We start from the raw sequence: 17,449 nt of genomic DNA, 5'->3' as shown, positions 1-17,449 counted from the left end.
TTATTTTTAACAAAAAAAGTAAAAATAAAACAACTAAAAAAGTGTTGAGAAAAAAAGAGCAGAAGTAAAATAAAATAACAGTAGGGAGGCTATATATACAGGGGGGTACCGGTGCAGAGTCAATGTGCGGGGGCACCGGCTAGTTGAGATAGTTGAAGTAATATGTACATGTGGGTAGAGTTAAAGTGACTATGCATAAATAATTAACAGAGTAGCAGCAGCGTAAAAAGGATGGGGTGGGGGGGCAGTGCAAATAGTCCGGGTAGCCATGATTAGCTGTTCAGGAGTCTTATGGCTTGGGGGTAGAAGCTGTTGAGAAGTCTTTTGGACCTAGACTTGGCACTCCGGTACCGCTTGCCGTGCGGTAGCAGGGAGAACAGTCTATGACTAGGGTGGCTGGAGCCTTTGACAATTTTGAGGGCCTTCCTCTGACACCGCCTGGTATAGAGGTCCTGGATGGCAGGAAGCTTGGCCCCAGTGATGTACTGGGCCGTACGCACTACCCTCTGTAGTGCCTTGCGGTCGGAGGCCAAGCAGTTGCCATACCAGGCGGTGATGCAACCAGTCAGGATGCTCTCGATGGTGCAGCTGTATAATTTTTTGAGGAATCTGATGACCCATGCCAAATCTTTTCAGTCTCCTGAGGGGGAATAGGCTTTGTCGTGCCCTCTTCACAACTGTCTTGGTGTGTTTGGACCATGATAGTTCGTTGGTGATGTGGACACCAAGGAACTTGAAGCTCTCAACCTGTTCCACTACAGCCCCGTCGATGAGAATGGGGGCGTGCTCAGTCCTCTTTTTTTTCCTGTAGTCCACAATCATCTCCTTTGTCTTGGTCATGTTGAGGGAGAGGTTGTTGTCCTGGCACCACACGGCCAGGTCTCTGACCTCCTCCCTATAGGCTGTCTCATCGTTGTCGGTGATCAGGCCTACCACTGTTGTGTCGTCGGCAAACTTAATGATGGTGTTGGAGTCGTGCCTGGCCATGCAGTCATGGGTGAACAGAGAGTACAGGAAGGGACTGAGCACGCACCCCTGAGGGGCCCCCGTGTTGAGGATCAGTGTGGCAGATGTGTTGTTACCTACCCTTACCACCTGGGGGCGGCCCATCAGGAAGTCCAGGATCCAGTTGCAGAGGGAGGTGTTTAGTCCCAGGATCCTTAGCTTAGTGATGAGCTTAGAGGGCACTATGGTGTTGAATGCTGAGCTGTAGTCAATGAATAGCATTCTCACGTAGGTGTTCCTCTTGTCCAGGTGGGAAAGGGCAGTGTGGAGTGCAATAGAGATTGCATCATCTGTGGATCTGTTGGGGCGGTATGCAAATTGGAGTGGGTCTAGGGTTTCTGGGATAATGATGTTGATGTGAGCCATGACCAGCCTTTCAAAGCACTTCATGGCTACAGACGTCAGTGCTACGGGTCGGTAGTCATTTAGGCAGGTTATCTTAGAGTCCTTGGGCACGGGGACTATGGTGGTCTGCTTGAAACATGTTGGTATTACAGACTCAGTCAGGGACATGTTGAAAATGTCAGTGAAGACACTTGCCCGTTGGTCAGCACATGCTCGGAGTACACGTCCTGGTAATCCGTCTGGCCCTGCGGCCTTGTGAATGTTGACCTGCTTAAAAGTCTTACTCACATCGGCTACGGAGAGCGTGATCACATAGTCATCCGGAACAGCTGGTGCTCTCATGCATGCTTCAGTGTTGCTTGCCTCGAAGCGAGCATAGAAGTGGTTTAGCTCAACAGTAACTAAGATGGGGAGAAGTCTGTCCATAAATCTGCCTTCTTAACAACACTATCAACAAGGCAGGTCCTACAGGCCCTAGTTTTGTCACGCCTAGACTACTGTTCAGTAGTGTGGTCAGGTGCCACAAAGAGGGTCCAGAACAGGGTAGCATGGCTGGCCCTTAAATGTACACGGAGAGCTAACATTAATGACAGGCATGTCAATCTCTCATGGCTCAAAGTGGAAGAGAGATTGACTTCATCACTACTTGTTTTTGTAAGAGGTGTTGACAAGCTGAATGTACCGAGCTGTCTGTTTAAAATACTAGCACACAGCTCCGACACCCATGCATACCCCACAAGACATGCCACCAGAGGTCTCTTCACAGTCCCCAATTTCAGAACAGACTATGGGAGGCGCACAGTACTACATAGAGCCATGACTACATGGAGCTCTATTCCACATCAGGTAACTGATGCAAGCAGTAGAATCAGATTAAAAATAAATACATAAAATACACCTTATGGAACAACGGGGACTGTGAAGAGACACACAAAAACGTACAGACACATGCATATTGTTGTATGGTGGTATTAAAACATTTGTATTGTAGATATGTAGTGGTGTAATAATGTTATATTTTGTTTTATATGTAATGTAAGTGCTTTAATATGTTTGGTCCCCAGGAAGAGTAGCTGCTGCCTTGGCAACAGCTAATGGGGATCCCTAATAAATACAATTTTCTTTAGAGTTTTTGTTTAAAAAAAATCTGTTATTTGATAAAGTAGGGGTTGTCAAGAAATATGGGTGTATAAACCCCATTTACAGTGGGTATCAAGTATTCACTGTATAAACCCCATTTACAGTGGGTATCAAGTATTCACTGTATGAACACCATGTACAGTGGGTACCATAAGTATTCACCTCCTTTGGATTTTTTTCACATTTTGTTGCGTTACGAAGTGGGATTGAAATGGATTTAATGTTTACAAATTAATAAAAATTAACTAAAATAGTAATTGCATAAGTATTCACATCCTTCGTTTAGGCAAGCCTAAATTAGTTGAGGAGTAAAATGTGGTTTAACAAATCACATAATAAGTTACATGGAATCACTGTGTGAAATAATAGGGGTTAACATGATTTTTAATGAGTACACACACACACACACACACACACACACACACATACATACGGTCCCTCAGTCAAGTATTGAAGCACAGATTCAACTACAAAAGACCAGGAAGCTTTTCAAAAGCCTCAAAGAAGGGCAGTGATTTGTAAGTATAACAAAAATCAGACATTGAATATCTCTAAGCATGGTCAAGCTGTGGATGATTTATTAACCCACCCAGACAGTCTTCTGAACTGTTCTGCAGGACAGGAAGGAAATTGCTCAGAGATGTCACCATAAGGTCATTAGTCATTTTAAAACAGCTACAGAGTTCATTGGCTGTGACGTGAGAAAACTGAAGATGGAACAAATTGTAGTTTCTCCACAATAATGACCTAAATGACAGCGTGAAAAGAAGAACAAAGAATACTAATATTCTAAAACACGCATCCTGTATGCAACAAGGCACTAAAGTTATATTGCAAGAAAACACGCCAAAAGGAATAACATTTTTGGCCTAAATGCAAAACCTTATGGTAATAACTACATTAATAATTTAATTTTAAATCTATTAGTTTTCAGTCTTTTCATTAGGTGAGCAATGTAAAATATGAGAATGAAAACTTTTGCGTTGGTAGTTGTGGAAATTGTGGTAAAATGCCTAATATCTAATCAATAAACATTATTAAATAGACAAATACAGATCCTAATCTTAGTGACCCAAAAGGAATTATATATATTTCTTTGTCAACTTTTTGTCAAGTGCCAGTTGTGAAAATCACCCATATAGGCCATATGAGTGCAGTAAACATCTCCAATCAATTCAATTTCAAAATGTACGCTAGCTCAAGTCTAATCCAATGAAGGAGATACAAAAGTATATCATAGACAGAGTTGATATTCTTTTCACAGGACAGAAATGGAACATAAAATTGAAATGAATGAATTTAGGCTACAACACACTAGACAAAGCTCTACGCAACATGACAAAACAGGTCTCAATCTGAAACGTGAATGTCTATGCAGCAGTCCAAATAATTTGCCTGAAGAGTATTTTACAACCAAATTAGCACAAACTGCCGTCTAAAGTCTTACCCGTTCAGACGCAGTCTCCCAGATGACCGAAAACTCATATACCTATTCATAGCAAGACCTCCTTATCAGAATAGAAACGCACTGTAGATCCACGGACTTCAATCCATAATTTGCCGTCAGTCAAAAACAACACACACAACTAAAACAATGGTAAAAGAAAATAAAAAAGTCTTCCTGCTATGATGGAATGGTTTTTCTGAGTGACTTCTGAACCAGTTCAGTCTGGCCACCTCCTTCAAGTGAAAGCATTTTTTCTATTACCTAAAGGAAGTGGCTTTGTGTTGAAAATGGTGTGACACTTCGCAGTGGGTGACGTCAGCCTAAGGGCCCACGCCTCCTGCTCTTAGTGGCGTAATGCACAGGTGGGGACATGTAAAACAAGCCCTTCCCGTACTTTAAAAAAAGGTTCCACTAGCTCAGAGTGGAAATGAATGACCTATGGATCCTTTTTATATAGGCTAGCCTGTGGATCTTGTTTAGCTTGAAAACATCCAGTTCAGGGAAAGTATGAGAAACCATAGGGAGGTGTGTGAGAGGTCTTTACGGATCCACCTGTACCCGAATACCAGAGACTCGAACCAGACCCGAGCAGGTCCGGATCAAGAAATCTTAATAATGTCACGGATCTGGGTCAGATCTGATTGTCACGGTTCTCGGGTATGTGTAATTTTAACGGACTTGTCCGGAAGGACTGGTACAGATCCAAACACTACTGCTGCAGTAGAGCGAGAAATGTAATAGTTTATGCGGCTGCGCTTGCTTTTCATGAGAAAGGTGCGTGTAGTTTGTCGTTGGCCAATCAGAAGTCAAAGCAGCAATAAGCTGCAGTCATAGAGCACCCGTGTGGGGCAAAAGTTAGGAGATATCTAAATCAATGGAAGATGGAATTAAAAATGGGTTGTTGTTTGTAACTGTGTAAGACGAGAAAGTGCATACCTCGATTAGCCTAGCTAGCTTCTCCTGGTTTGATGCTGTCAAGACTTACTACGTAATCATATTGGTGATAAATAACCTAGCTATGGCAGCTATTAGTCTACTATAGAGGGTCTGCTTGGTTGGTGGTTGTCCCTCGTCTATATCTCCCTTCTCCCGGTTTGTGTCACTCACAGTAGCCTACACACATAGCATGGCCCCTGCTAAAGCATCACCTCTCTCTACCTCTCCCTCACGCTTTATCAGCTCCGATTAATAAAGTAGCTTAAAAATGGACTTCTCTCACTCGGATCAGACCTGGATCCAACCAGTTCTATACGGAACGGGTCTAGTTGTCCTCGGGTCCGTTTGAAACGGGTCTCTATATTTTGAAAATTAATTTATGCATATCGGGACCGGGTGGGAAAGCCCCAGGTCAATTTCGGAAGGGGTCCACGAAGGCCTCAAGTGTGTGGTGATGTCAGAGAGCTGCTCAAAAGCACCTCATCAAGCCCTTCTCTTTGACTAGCGAGTGTGGAGCTTCAACTCCCTACTCCCCCTAGGCTATGGGTCTACTACAGTACAGTACAGTACCACGTGATGTGTAGCACATGAATATACTCATTCAAAAGTTCTCAAAAAGAGAACACCAGTCAGACTCACTAGTAGCTGTCCATAGAGAAGTTTGGGCAGAAGAACAGACTCGAGGTGAACGACTGACTCAATGTTTACCCTCCACTGTTCTTTGTAAAAAGACACACTCCAGCTATTTTGGAACTTTTCCTGTTGAAAAACAACATGCCGAGTATAAATACAGTAATGTACACACAATTAAGAGGAAATAAATATGTTGAGCAATAGTTCAAGAGTTGACCATTCAAAATAATTGGTCTGATGGGTTTACTCTCATCGACCACCCCTCCCATTACACTAGATGTCATTTCCTGGAAAAGGGATTTAATAAAATATGTTCGACGGCCGCCCACGCTTGATACACACGCAACTCTTATTCCTGCCAAGTGAGTCCTGTTTAGAAAACCGGTATCAAAAAAGAACCGTTGGTGACAGACACAGCATACCAGCATTGTCTATATACCACCGTCTACTCTAGACTTTACCTGCATTGGTTCCTTCAGGACATATATCCTTAGGCTTAGCTACATGAGCGGTCACCAATTGCCAATATGCCACTCACTAAATGTATGAACTTCCAATTATACCACAGGCACACAGTGTTTTCAAAAGTCATTAGGCCTAGGCTATATCAGATGTTGTATATATAAAAATAAAAAAAAGTCATGGGCAATAAAACAATGAGTTGACTGGAAAACTACTTACATCACACAACCTGTGACAGCTACGTCACCGGCTGACAAATCACCTAGTTGGCAAACAATAACCTGCACAACTTCCCAATAGTTAAACGCCTTTCCCTGTTCCAGGAGCACAGGTTAAAACGCTTTATGGTTTCCCTTTAGGCTGCCGATAATCTAGTTATAAAATATAGAGCAGGGTTCCCCAACTAGCAGCACAGTGTTGAATTTTCATTCTTGAACATAAGACTAAAAACACTAGGAAATCAGCTCCAAGTGAATTTTTGGAAATCTGTTCAATTATTCTCACGTATAATAGACATGTGATCGTATACAAATGTAAGCAAGGTTTGAAGTGATTATGTTTTAGTCAAATATATTTGTTTGGGCTCCCCGACCATCTGCTCAAGAAAATAAAATAGCCAGCGGCTCAATCTAGTTGATGATCCCTGGTATAGAGCATGTTATGTATAGCCATTACTGTAAAAACATACATTTCAACCTTTCCACCTCATTGAAGAATCTCTGACAATTAGATCATGCCTGTCATTGTGTTTTTCCGATCATGAAAAGGAGGAAGCCAATAGAATCTGATCGAACAGGTCCTGTCTGTGGTACGGAATGTGTATGCTTAGATGGTGACGGTTGAACTCCCAGGCCCTGCCACGTAACACATTTTGTAGCATGTGCTTTTTGAGCGTTGGCTGGCAGCCAGTCATACAGGACTGCTGACTACACTGTTTGTTGTGGAGGCCTTCCAAAAAAGAGAGAGAGGTTTGCTGCCTGTCTGCCAGGTTTGAGACGAGAATTCTGGAGTGTCTCAATGAATCCACTGTACTGCAGCCAAACGTGACATGGAGCAAGTGAGGCCCAAATCACAGAATACAATTTTTCGAAATGCAACAGCCAATGAAATGCAAGGGATTAACACAAAGTCAAGCAACCGATTTGTTGCATGCTAGAAGTTGTATAAGGGAAATTGTAGTCCACTAAAGTAATTCACATTGTCATGCAACAGCGTTTCCCCCCTTATATATATATATGTTTAGCTGCAGCACACCGCCCAGATGACAACCTCCAAGGTAACTAGCTAGCAAGTAAACTAGCGTGTAATCCTGGAAGTGTAGCCAACCCTATTAATAGATGTATAGCTGTATGAACCAGGAAGACTCAAGGCCAATAGGCCATGATCTGGAGATGGTTCCACTCCCTCTGGTAATGGAGTTAGACATGGAGGCCATGACTAATCCTGGGCCACATTCAGCAACCAAACGTTGTTGAATGTTGCAGATAGAAATGCAATGACTAGAGCTGATGTGATTCCTTATTCTACAAATCAGAGGCATGTTTGTTCTACATAGCCTATTTCTATCTGAACTTTCCATAACGTCGCGTCCTGCTGAACGCACCGCTGGTTGGAGTCAAGGAAGCCGTGTGGCTAAATCCACAGTCGACAGAGGGAGAAATGTCATACTCAAGTAAATGCCCTACCTCGCCCCGTCCCCTGCACGACGACGGTCTGCAGCATCCTGGTCGTACCACTGGCTGTTTCCTCTCTCCATGACCAGCCAAGCTTGTCCTAAACCAACTCTTCTTCTGTTGCTACAGAGAGAGAGAGAGAGAGCGCCCACTGGTCCGAGCACAAGCAGCGTGTGAGAAAAGGAGAGCTTTTTGCCCTTCGGTCTGGACCCGGCAGCAGCTGAGGCAGTCAAAAGGGTGTAAAGGTCTTTCTCTTTTACGGCTGCATTTCAAAACAACACGGAAGGGTTGAAAGAGTAGCAGCACGCACAGAGAGAGGGAGAGTGTGGGGGATAAAAAAAAAAACAAGAGGGCTGGGTTCCAAACCACACTGTCCCGCTCTGAGATTGTGTCAGCTGGAGTTACCTTGGAAACAGCTGACATTGGGAAGGGAAGAGTGGGAGGTGGGGAAATAACACCAGCCTCTAGGCTCGCCCCAGGAACACCACCAGCCTCTAGGCTCGCCCCAGGAACACCACCAGCCTCTAGGTTCGCCCCAGGAACACCACCAGCCTCGCCCCAGGAACACCACCAGCCTCTAGGCTCGCCCCAGGAACACCACCAGCCTCTAGGCTCGCCCCAGGAACACCACCAGCCTCTAGGCTCGCCCCAGGAACACCACCAGCCTCTAGGCTCGCCCCAGGAACACCACCAGCCTCTAGGCTCGCCCCAGGAACACCACCAGCCTCTAGGCTCGCCCCAGGAACACCACCAGCCTCTAGGCTCGCCACAGCATGAAATGGCTTCAAATGACACTGTGCGTCACTGAACAGCAGTCAAATTCAAAATGACTCAAGGGATGGTGCTCAAAGCAACCAGTACAATGAGCAAGGTAAGGGAATCAAAATACACATGGACAATGGTGCCTGTTAACCTCTTAAGGATTGGACCCTCTTTTTCAATTTTCACCTAAAATGACATACCCAAATCTAACTGCCTGTAGCTCAGGACCTGAAGCAAGGATATGAATATTCTTGATACCATTTGAAAGGAAACACTTTGAATTTTGTGGAAATTTGAAATTAATGTACGAGACTATAACACAATTGATCTGGTAAAAGATAATACAAACAAAAAAACATGCGTTTGCTATTTTTTTTCCCCATAGTCTTTGAAAATGCAAGAGAAAGGTCACAATATAATATTGCAATTTACATTTTGGCCACTAGCTGGCAGCAGTGGGTGCAAAGTTTCAGATTGATCCAGTGAAGCATTGCAATACTGGACTATTTTGTATAAAGTCTGCCCAAATGTGCCGAATTGGTCAATTGATACATAACTATAGAGAACATACAAAAATTATATGGTAATACAAAATGTAAGTTTACACACTCCCAAGAAAGTCATACATGATGGATCATTAGCTTATACACTAACTTTCACACATCTAGATGGCCGGGCGGGGTGGGTGTGGAGCCAGAGACAGCAGGGGTTCAAACTGTAGAACCCAGTTCCTACATTTGAATATAAAAATGGATTTGATCAAACAAAACTATGCTACATTTTATCTCTGGGACCCTTAGGATGACAAATCAGAGCAAGATTACTGAATGTAAGTGCATTATTTACCTTCAGAGGTGAATACATCAAACCAGTTGCCGTGATTAGTTTTTGTTGTTGTGCACTCTCCTCAAACAATAGCATGGTATTTTTTCACTGTAATAGCTACTGTAAATTGGACAGTGCAGTTACATTAACAAGAATTTAAGCTTTCTGCCCATATAAGACATGTCTATGTCCTGGAAAGTTGTTACTTACAACAGTCATGCTAATCACATTAGCGAACGTTAGCTCAACCGTCCCGTATATGGGACACCGATCCCGTAGAGGTTAAAAAGGACACCTTTCAGAGGCATGAGTTCAAATTCAGTCCATATGTTCATCCAATTTGAGTAGGCCTTCAGGTTGAATGCATTTTTGGGGTCACAACTGTAACGTTGGTGGGGGAAAGAAAAAAAACACATTGGCGTCGCCCATACGGCAGCTGTGTTTTCAGGAGGACACAAGGAGAGGTAGCCACTTTGGATTGAGGCTGTGGGCCATGGCTATGACTTACCAACTCATCCCAGAGACTTCCAGTCTGCACTAACGCTAGCTGATCCCAGAGACTTCCAGTCATTGCGCCAATGCTAGTTAGCAAATCGGTCCAGAAAAGACCTTGAAAAATGCACACAGAGACATAAATTGTATCCATGAGTTATCGGACTCTGGGTAAGGCCAGACAAAATTGATTCACTGTTTAACGGATTTTCCCCCCAGAAAAGTGAGGCGAGCGATAAAAAAAGAAATACGTGGATAAGGAATAACAGTACTTTACCACATTGTCCTAGTGCAAGAGTTGTATTATTCGAAAACCTACACTATTTTTCTTAAAAAGAATGCAGATGTTACAATGTTGTTATAACCATGAGAAATAAAACAATGGGAAGTATAACTTGTGAAAGTTTCTTTATTCCTAATTCTGAACCACATGTAAAAATGTTCTCATCCAGAATGCGTTGGACTGCTTTCTGTTGTTCTTTAGGACAGCTTGCTTTTGGCATACAAGCACCTTGGTTTCTCACATTCAACACAGTTGATGGTCGCTCTCACCTTTGCACTGACCATGGCAGCACTCCTCTCTACATGTTCTAGATTTGGTGTCAGAGAAGGCCAATCCTTGTCAATGGTGTCCAAGCTGAACAGATTATCACATTTCTGGTACTCACGTCTGTCTGCTGTCAATGCTGGATCAGGCACAAACCTTAAATTTCTTAAACGGTTCTTCTGGCAAGCGTGGAGGATTCATTAAGCAGTACCAGCATGGATCTTCTTCTACCCTTTCTTGATCTGTACCATGTATTGTGACATCTTGCTTGATTCACCTTCTTCAAGTGGGATGCATAAGCTACTATGGACTATGTTAGACACACCACATCTTCTCTGAGATCTAACGTGAACAAGCAATACAGGCAGTTTCAGTTGAGAGGTTTAAAACGTTTTAAAATTTCCTGAATAAAATGGTGACATTTTACAATATTAGACACAGTATGTTTGACATGAATCTACAAGGACTAGCAGTGAGCCACAAACTTAACTGATATAGAAAAATGACACAAGACATTCATTAAAATACCTGTGAAGTGATTCCGGTGTGCCCAGGGCTGGGATACTGAGATAGAGAGCTGACTGCAATGATCCCGAAGCTGATCTTGACGTAGTGTTGGTGCCTTGTGTCGTGTTTCCTGGTATCTGTTGTAGGATCAGAGGCCTGTCTGGTATGGCTAAGCCTCTCTCTTTCAACTTCTCTAGATGGGGGTCCGTACATCAGAGTGCTTTTGATAATCTGGTAACGAATGTCCAGGCTATATGGACATGAAGAATAGGAGAAACATTTCATTTCACTTCGCTCACCGCATTCTCCTTCGATTGTCTCGTCTGGATGCCACGAAAAGCCCCCCACCTTGGAGACAGTCGATCACATCATTGTGGTTTCGCTGATCTGCACGAAGTGTGCGCGTGCCACTGGCGATGTACTTTGCTAGACATGCTAGCTGTTTTCGGCGGCGCATCATCACTTCAAACGCATTCCGTCTTGGCGTTATCGGTTGGCCTACTACTTCTGGTAGTACCGGTAAAATGTCAATTATGAATCGCAAATCACCATACAGCACTTCGATTTCATAAATCATTTTGACTTCAATTTTTGGTTGCCCAAAATAATATCAGCTTGCACTGAGTCTTTGCTGATGAATGCCCTGATCTCTGGCCAGTCAATTGGTTCAATGACGTTGTTTCGTCTATGTAATTGCTTCTAATAGAGCTGAAAATGGTGCATTAACCATGAATATAACTGACTGTGTTTATAATGAGGGATGTCCCACGTTCAACCTGGCCACATAAATAGTAGGAATTTGCGCTGGCTTCAGCCATGACCGCATGAGAGAGAAATGAAACATCTGCACGTTGCCTGCAGGTGCGAGCGTGTGTGTTTCGAACATGATCTGAGCGCGTGATCCAAGGCTGTTTGGTCTCTTGCGCATTAACTTGGGAAAGCCTCAAGGGAGAAAAGACTGCATTATAAACAAAGCACCGCATATATTCCCCCCCCCCCCCCACATCAGATGTATTTTTTTTTTTTTTTTTTGTGGGGTGTGGAGAAAAGTAAGGCTGGGCATCCGTTAAACAGTAATTCAACTTTGTCCGGCCTAAGTAGAAAAAAAAAAAGGGCCTACATCTCTCACTTTCCCTTTAACCGTCAGTCTGACCCAAGACTGCTTAGCACCTCCCGGACAGACAGATTCCACAACATAATGGACAGCAGTCTTAAAATTAGCCCTTTACAGTAAATCCACACACACATACATATGACATTTATCAGATGCTTTTATCCAAAGCGACTTAGTCATGCGTGCATACATTTTACATAAGGGTGGTCCCGGTAATCAAACCCACTATCCTAACGTTGCAAGCGCCATGCTCTACCAACTGAGCTACAGAGGACCACTTAAAATAGACTCCTATAACAGGCCTTTACTGAGAGGACTGTGAAAGAGTAAAATGCAAAGGGTTACTTTCTAGCATGTGTGTAGTTTACATCTCTTCAGGGTAATTCAGGGTAATTAGGTGGAATGACATTTTAGCATGATGAAGAGAGTTATCAAGACTTGTTGGTGGAAAACAAGAAGCAGATTGGCCTATCAGCTGATGAGCTCTTCCTCATCAGGCCCCATTGCTGACCAGGTCAATTCAATGACATTTGAAATGAAAAGGACTTCACTTGCATGGCAAAAGGCCAATTGTTTGCTTTGGCAACGAGACAACTAAAATACGGTTTAAACATCTGGTCAACTCTGTACTTTAAAGGCTGCCAAGTAGGCAAGGGGGCGACTGACCACGTCTCTGCTGAAACAACACTGTCTAGTACATTAGGCCAAGTCGGCATACCTGTGCACACATCGTACGAGCTTGGACCAACAGTACCTTCCTCCCTATCCACATCATTTGTCCGCTTCAGTTTTTAAAAAATCGCTTGGTATGATTTATATTGGCTGCTATGGTCACACGCGGAGGCGTGAGGGCTTATCGCAAAACAGCGCTTGCCATTGCCATTCCCCGCCATTATACATCAGGTTAGGGCCGGGTATCGCCTATTTTCTCACCAATAACTAGGGTACGGTGCGGGCAGGGCTCGGCTATCACTAAACTGATCACTAACATTTTGAAGCTGAGCCATTTGCGCGTGCTCCGCTGCAAATCATAACTGACTAAGATCATAACATGGAGTCAAATGCTTCAACCTCGTCAAATATAAAAACAGGAGAGATTATTTCACAGAAAATAATAGTGTTCCTTGAGATTTGTCAGAGTTGAGTGACGAAAAGTAGCTAACAGCTAACTGCTCTCTCATGTCTCTTCATTGAGGAGAGCAGCCAAAGTGGAGCCGTTGCTATGGATACCAGACTCAGAACGCCATGAGCAGAGCGCATGCAGAGCGGGTGAGACAGAGGAGCCGCTAATTCATTTATCCTCACAGAGGAAGTTATTTCAGATTTTGGGCAGGGCCGGGCCTTAAATTTGAAAGAAGCAAATCGGGCCTGGGTAGGGTCTGAATGTCGCAGGCATGGGTAGGGCTCTAACCTAAAACACACTTCTGGGTATCAAACAAAACACCCAGCCTCCCGATAGGAGCGGCTTTAGAGCTGTGGGGGGCATAAAAACAAATCTATTTATATCAGTTTGTACAGACTATGTGCGGATGGGAACCGTGTTATGGAGCTGGTAGTACACGGTCTCCTCATTGAGGTGGTGTACGATATCATCTCAAGTCCGCGAAAGCAGCTGCATTGCATAAACTAAAGGGCAGGCTAGATGGGTTCCTCGTTTTACCACATCAGGGGGGAGAGGTGGGGAGGCATTTCAGAGTAGCAAAAGTTGTCCCACGACTCGGCGAATCCATGGAACGGAAAAGGTTAGGAACCGCTGATCTAGTGGACAACAGCAAAAATTGTCCAGTCCAGTGAACTGCTGATTTTCTATCATCCAATCATATTGGGTGCAGCCAAACGCAAACACCAGATGACAAGACGGGCTCTCCTGAACTTAATAAAATAAATGATTTTCAGTGCTCTGATTAAAAGCACGGGAAAGTACAAATTCCAAAGCTTTCACACATGGCCTAATCATACATCAATATTTTGTACAAATAACTAAGGTTAACAGAACAATCCAAAACCATTTTTGTTCAGCCTAATCTGAGTGCCACAACGGCAAACAGCACAGTTCAAATCAAAATCGAAAATGGGAATCAAATATTTCAAGACTAAAGCGAACATCCTTGTAACAATTCAAGTGAATATACCAAATCCACTTTAAATCCCAGTATTGGGCAAGAGCAAAACAGTCAGCCACTCAAGTGGTGTGGACTGAGGCCAGTGAGAGTGCCGCTTTGCTCTGCAGCAGACTGGTCCAGGAGGACAAGACAGGGTGCCAAAGGCTGGAGCCAAACAACAACGTGCGGCTTGTGGCGCCTCGCCAGGCCCAGGGCCGGCAGAACAGAGTGCGTGTTTGTGAGTGTCATGCGGCCCATGCATGCGGGGCTCTCGCCACCTCCATGTTCAGCCGACGGAGACAGAAGGCAATTCTTCTAGCAGAGCCTCATGATCGTCACAACACCAGGCAGGAAACTCACAGCTGGCTCTCACACCATGTAGGTACAAAAATGAGTATATCAAAACCTCAAGAGTTAGGCCTAGCCTTAGATAATAATATTTACAAGTTTTAGTTAAGTGCCCTTAGTCTGATAATGTAAACCTTCCCTGCCCCCTGGATGTGAGCCACCAAATCACCCCCAGCTTCCAATTGGCTCATTCATCCCCCTTCCTCTCCCCTGTAACTATTCCCCAGGTCTTTGCTGTAAATGAGAATGTGTTCTCAGTCAACCTACCTGGTAAAATAAGGGTTAAATAAAATAAAAAGCTCCTTCCTGAAAGCATCTTCAAGGAGCCAAATGGACGCCTGGGGAGAATTTCAATTGCATTTCCTTGATTGCTCATGTCATGTCTTCTCTCCTTGCCTCCTACTCAAAACCCATTGGATGAGAAGGTCAGAGGTGCAGGACCTCAGACCTTCTCAGCCAATGGGTTTTGAGAGGGAGGTGAGAGGACCAGAGGAATCAAGGAAATCCAATTGAGATTCTCCCCTGGACTGCAGCTCCTCCCTGTCTATTCCCAGTGTCAATGAAGGACTATTTGAATTTCTAAACTAAGTTTCCTCCCTTAGACAAGTACGCAGTGTTATCACTGTTCACTCAAGGACCTGACAGATTACCCACATCAATGTCACTTTCACATACCATAGCCCATTAACAGCGAAAGAGATAACCTAGAGGGTCAGGGATAATAGGGGTTCTTGTTTTCCAGGGGACTGAGGGGGGAAACTGTGACAGGATTCCTATTGTATGGGGCTTAAACGGGGATATGCTACAGCCATCATATAAAGGGAAAGACCACTTGTGGTTGACCCATGGGGACTAAAAAATTATGCGTTTCCAGTGATTATTTACCCTGGTGTTTTACCCAAAAGACTCAGACTTTTCTGTTTATACTTACACGGACCGGCAACCGTGTCTCATGGCTCCGGCTGACCTGCCCTTAATTGGGGCCAAGCCCAGACCCTGGCTACTTTAACTTTCATTTACATCATGGCTAACTGAACTTTAACACCTTGTCACAAAGCAACTGTCTTGAATGACACAGAGGTTGTTGATTCGGATAGCCACAAGTCTGTAGTGTCACACTGCTCGTGGAAACAATAACACAAGAGCTGACATTAACATAAAAACACTGGCGACACACTGGTGTGGGGGTAAGTCACAATGGAAAAGAGAACACGGCCCCAGTATGTCTCCAGTGTGTGTCCCCTGCTGTAACATCGGTCCACGCAGTCTCTGGTTATTTTCAGAGCAGGATCATCCCTGCCATCAGCAGGATGAATAAATAGTAGTGTCATTCTGACCCACATAGAGGAGCAGGAGGATGATGAGGTAATGTGTTTTCCTCTGCGAGAGGCAATGAGATTTAGAACTGTCCAGAATCCGAGCATTGGAAGAGGCAATAACAGAACAATGTAAGCTGTCCGTTTCCATAAAACGCAACACATACCACTTCAGCTAACATATTGGTGAAAAGCCAATATTGTGGGCCTGTTTTGAATGTAAAGAAACTCACTTCCTTGAGTTCGGCTAGCTAGGCCAGCATATCATCGACACCCTGAGTGTAAACAGTATTCAATTGCGACCTAATTAAAGCATAACATCCAACACTAGCTATATTTCTCCAACACATTTTAAATCAGGAAACTCTATGCATCAAACTACACGATTTTACATTGCCTTGCACAATGAATGTTCCTTTTTGAGAGACACTCCAACCAGCTGACAAGCATTTATTTGTGAGACAGTAAATATGATTACCACTGAAAATGTGTTCAGTAACTTTACTTAGACAGCTAACGTTAGCTATGTCACATAGGAGGTAACTAACTAGCTTCCTAGCAATGCTTAGCTTCATCACAAGCAAGTTAAATGCCAGCGTGTTATCCCCGCAAGATCGCACAGGGCTATAGTATAGGCACCGCTTGAGGAACATAAACGAATCACGCAACAATAGTAATAACTATATAAAGCAATTCAGTACACATGCTTAATGCAATGACACAATTAGCTAGTTACGTTATATTGACTTCTAAACGTTGAGATTAGCTAACTAGTTCCTTTTAAGAAGCGGATTGCCAGCTAGCATCTGTTTGTTAGCACATCCACCCATTGGTACAGAGCGCTAAAGCTGGGCTAGCGGTTTTTGTAGAACAGTTACTTAGCTAGCTATCCTTACCTTTCTTTCATGAAGTGCTTGATTCTGACAATTGCCTTTTCATCTATCTTCCTCAGGAAGGTTTTCAATCGATCTGTCTTGTTTTCAAGCATTCTTCCTCCAACCGGTGTTAGACTCGAAACGCAGCTCCACCAAAGATGTTACACGCCGACTCTTCTTTGGATTTGTCTAGCATCCTCTTTTTTTTTTTTTCTCCCACTCAATCTATGAGGATATATTAAATTAGTTTAAATTGGACCAAGCCAATCGACCAATGGGAGAGAGAGGCAAGTTTTAAAAAAAACCCTGTCATGTCAGACTAATCCTCTAATCAGATCACAGTACTTCTCTCCTCGTCTCCACCCATTGCCTTTTATGGGACAGAAAACTGCGTCGTTGTGCTATTAAAACGAGAGGGTGTGGCCCAGAGATTGTACCGACAATTTGAAAGCATTTGGACCCAACATTTTTTTTTAGGGCCATTAGGCCAGTCTACTTCAATGATCTATTCTATGGTCATTTCAGTGAGGTCATTTTTTGTTGTTGTTGTTGATAATCTCCAGTGAAGAGAAGTGTGTGTATTAGGGGTAGTAGCGTATTGTATGACTCACATTATAGTGTGGTCCTCACAAGACTACAGTGGCAGTCAAAAAGTCAGTTGGTGCCTTTTGTCTTACAACCATAGGACATCGGGCTGTGGCCAGTGACCACTGTCTGTCACCCTCCCTTCCCCCACTTGCTGTGGTCATGATAACACCGTTTTTCTGATTCATGTCATTCGGTTATAGTGTTCCCTGAAAATTCACATTACATTCAGTCATTAATATGCTGGAAGTCCTCATGATAAGACGTTTAAAACAAAAAAGTTATTTATGACTCATAGGCAGTGGTACTTTTTTGGGGAAGTAGAACAGGCATTT

The 17,449-nt window shown here is 43.6% G+C and overlaps 1 protein-coding gene across 6 annotated transcripts in view; it reads right to left on the bottom strand.

Moving 5' to 3' along the window:
- Window positions 1-16,775, bottom strand: part of LOC311137688 (GRAM domain-containing protein 2B-like) — a 30,152-nt gene extending 13,377 nt beyond the window's left edge. Inside the window, exon 1 of one of the 6 annotated variants that reach the window (XM_084172228.1) lies at window positions 16,551-16,775. In XM_084172228.1, the coding sequence (XP_084028354.1) occupies window positions 16,551-16,642 (92 nt within the window). In that variant the 5' untranslated portion in view covers window positions 16,643-16,775. Of the gene's footprint in view, window positions 1-3,937; window positions 5,338-7,653; window positions 8,090-9,736; window positions 10,010-16,550 lie in introns of those variants that run through there. The other 5 variants (XM_084172232.1, XM_084172231.1, XM_084172229.1 and 2 more) reach the window with 5 other exon arrangements.
- Between the last annotated feature and the right edge of the window lie 674 nt (window positions 16,776-17,449).

Source organism: Coregonus lavaretus (assembly GCF_964263955.1).
Source record: "Coregonus lavaretus genome assembly, chromosome: 11".
Taxonomy (NCBI): Eukaryota; Metazoa; Chordata; class Actinopteri; order Salmoniformes; family Salmonidae; genus Coregonus; species Coregonus lavaretus.
The sequence above is the reverse complement of the archived record's forward strand: the minus strand, read 5'-3'. Positions and strand labels throughout refer to the sequence as shown.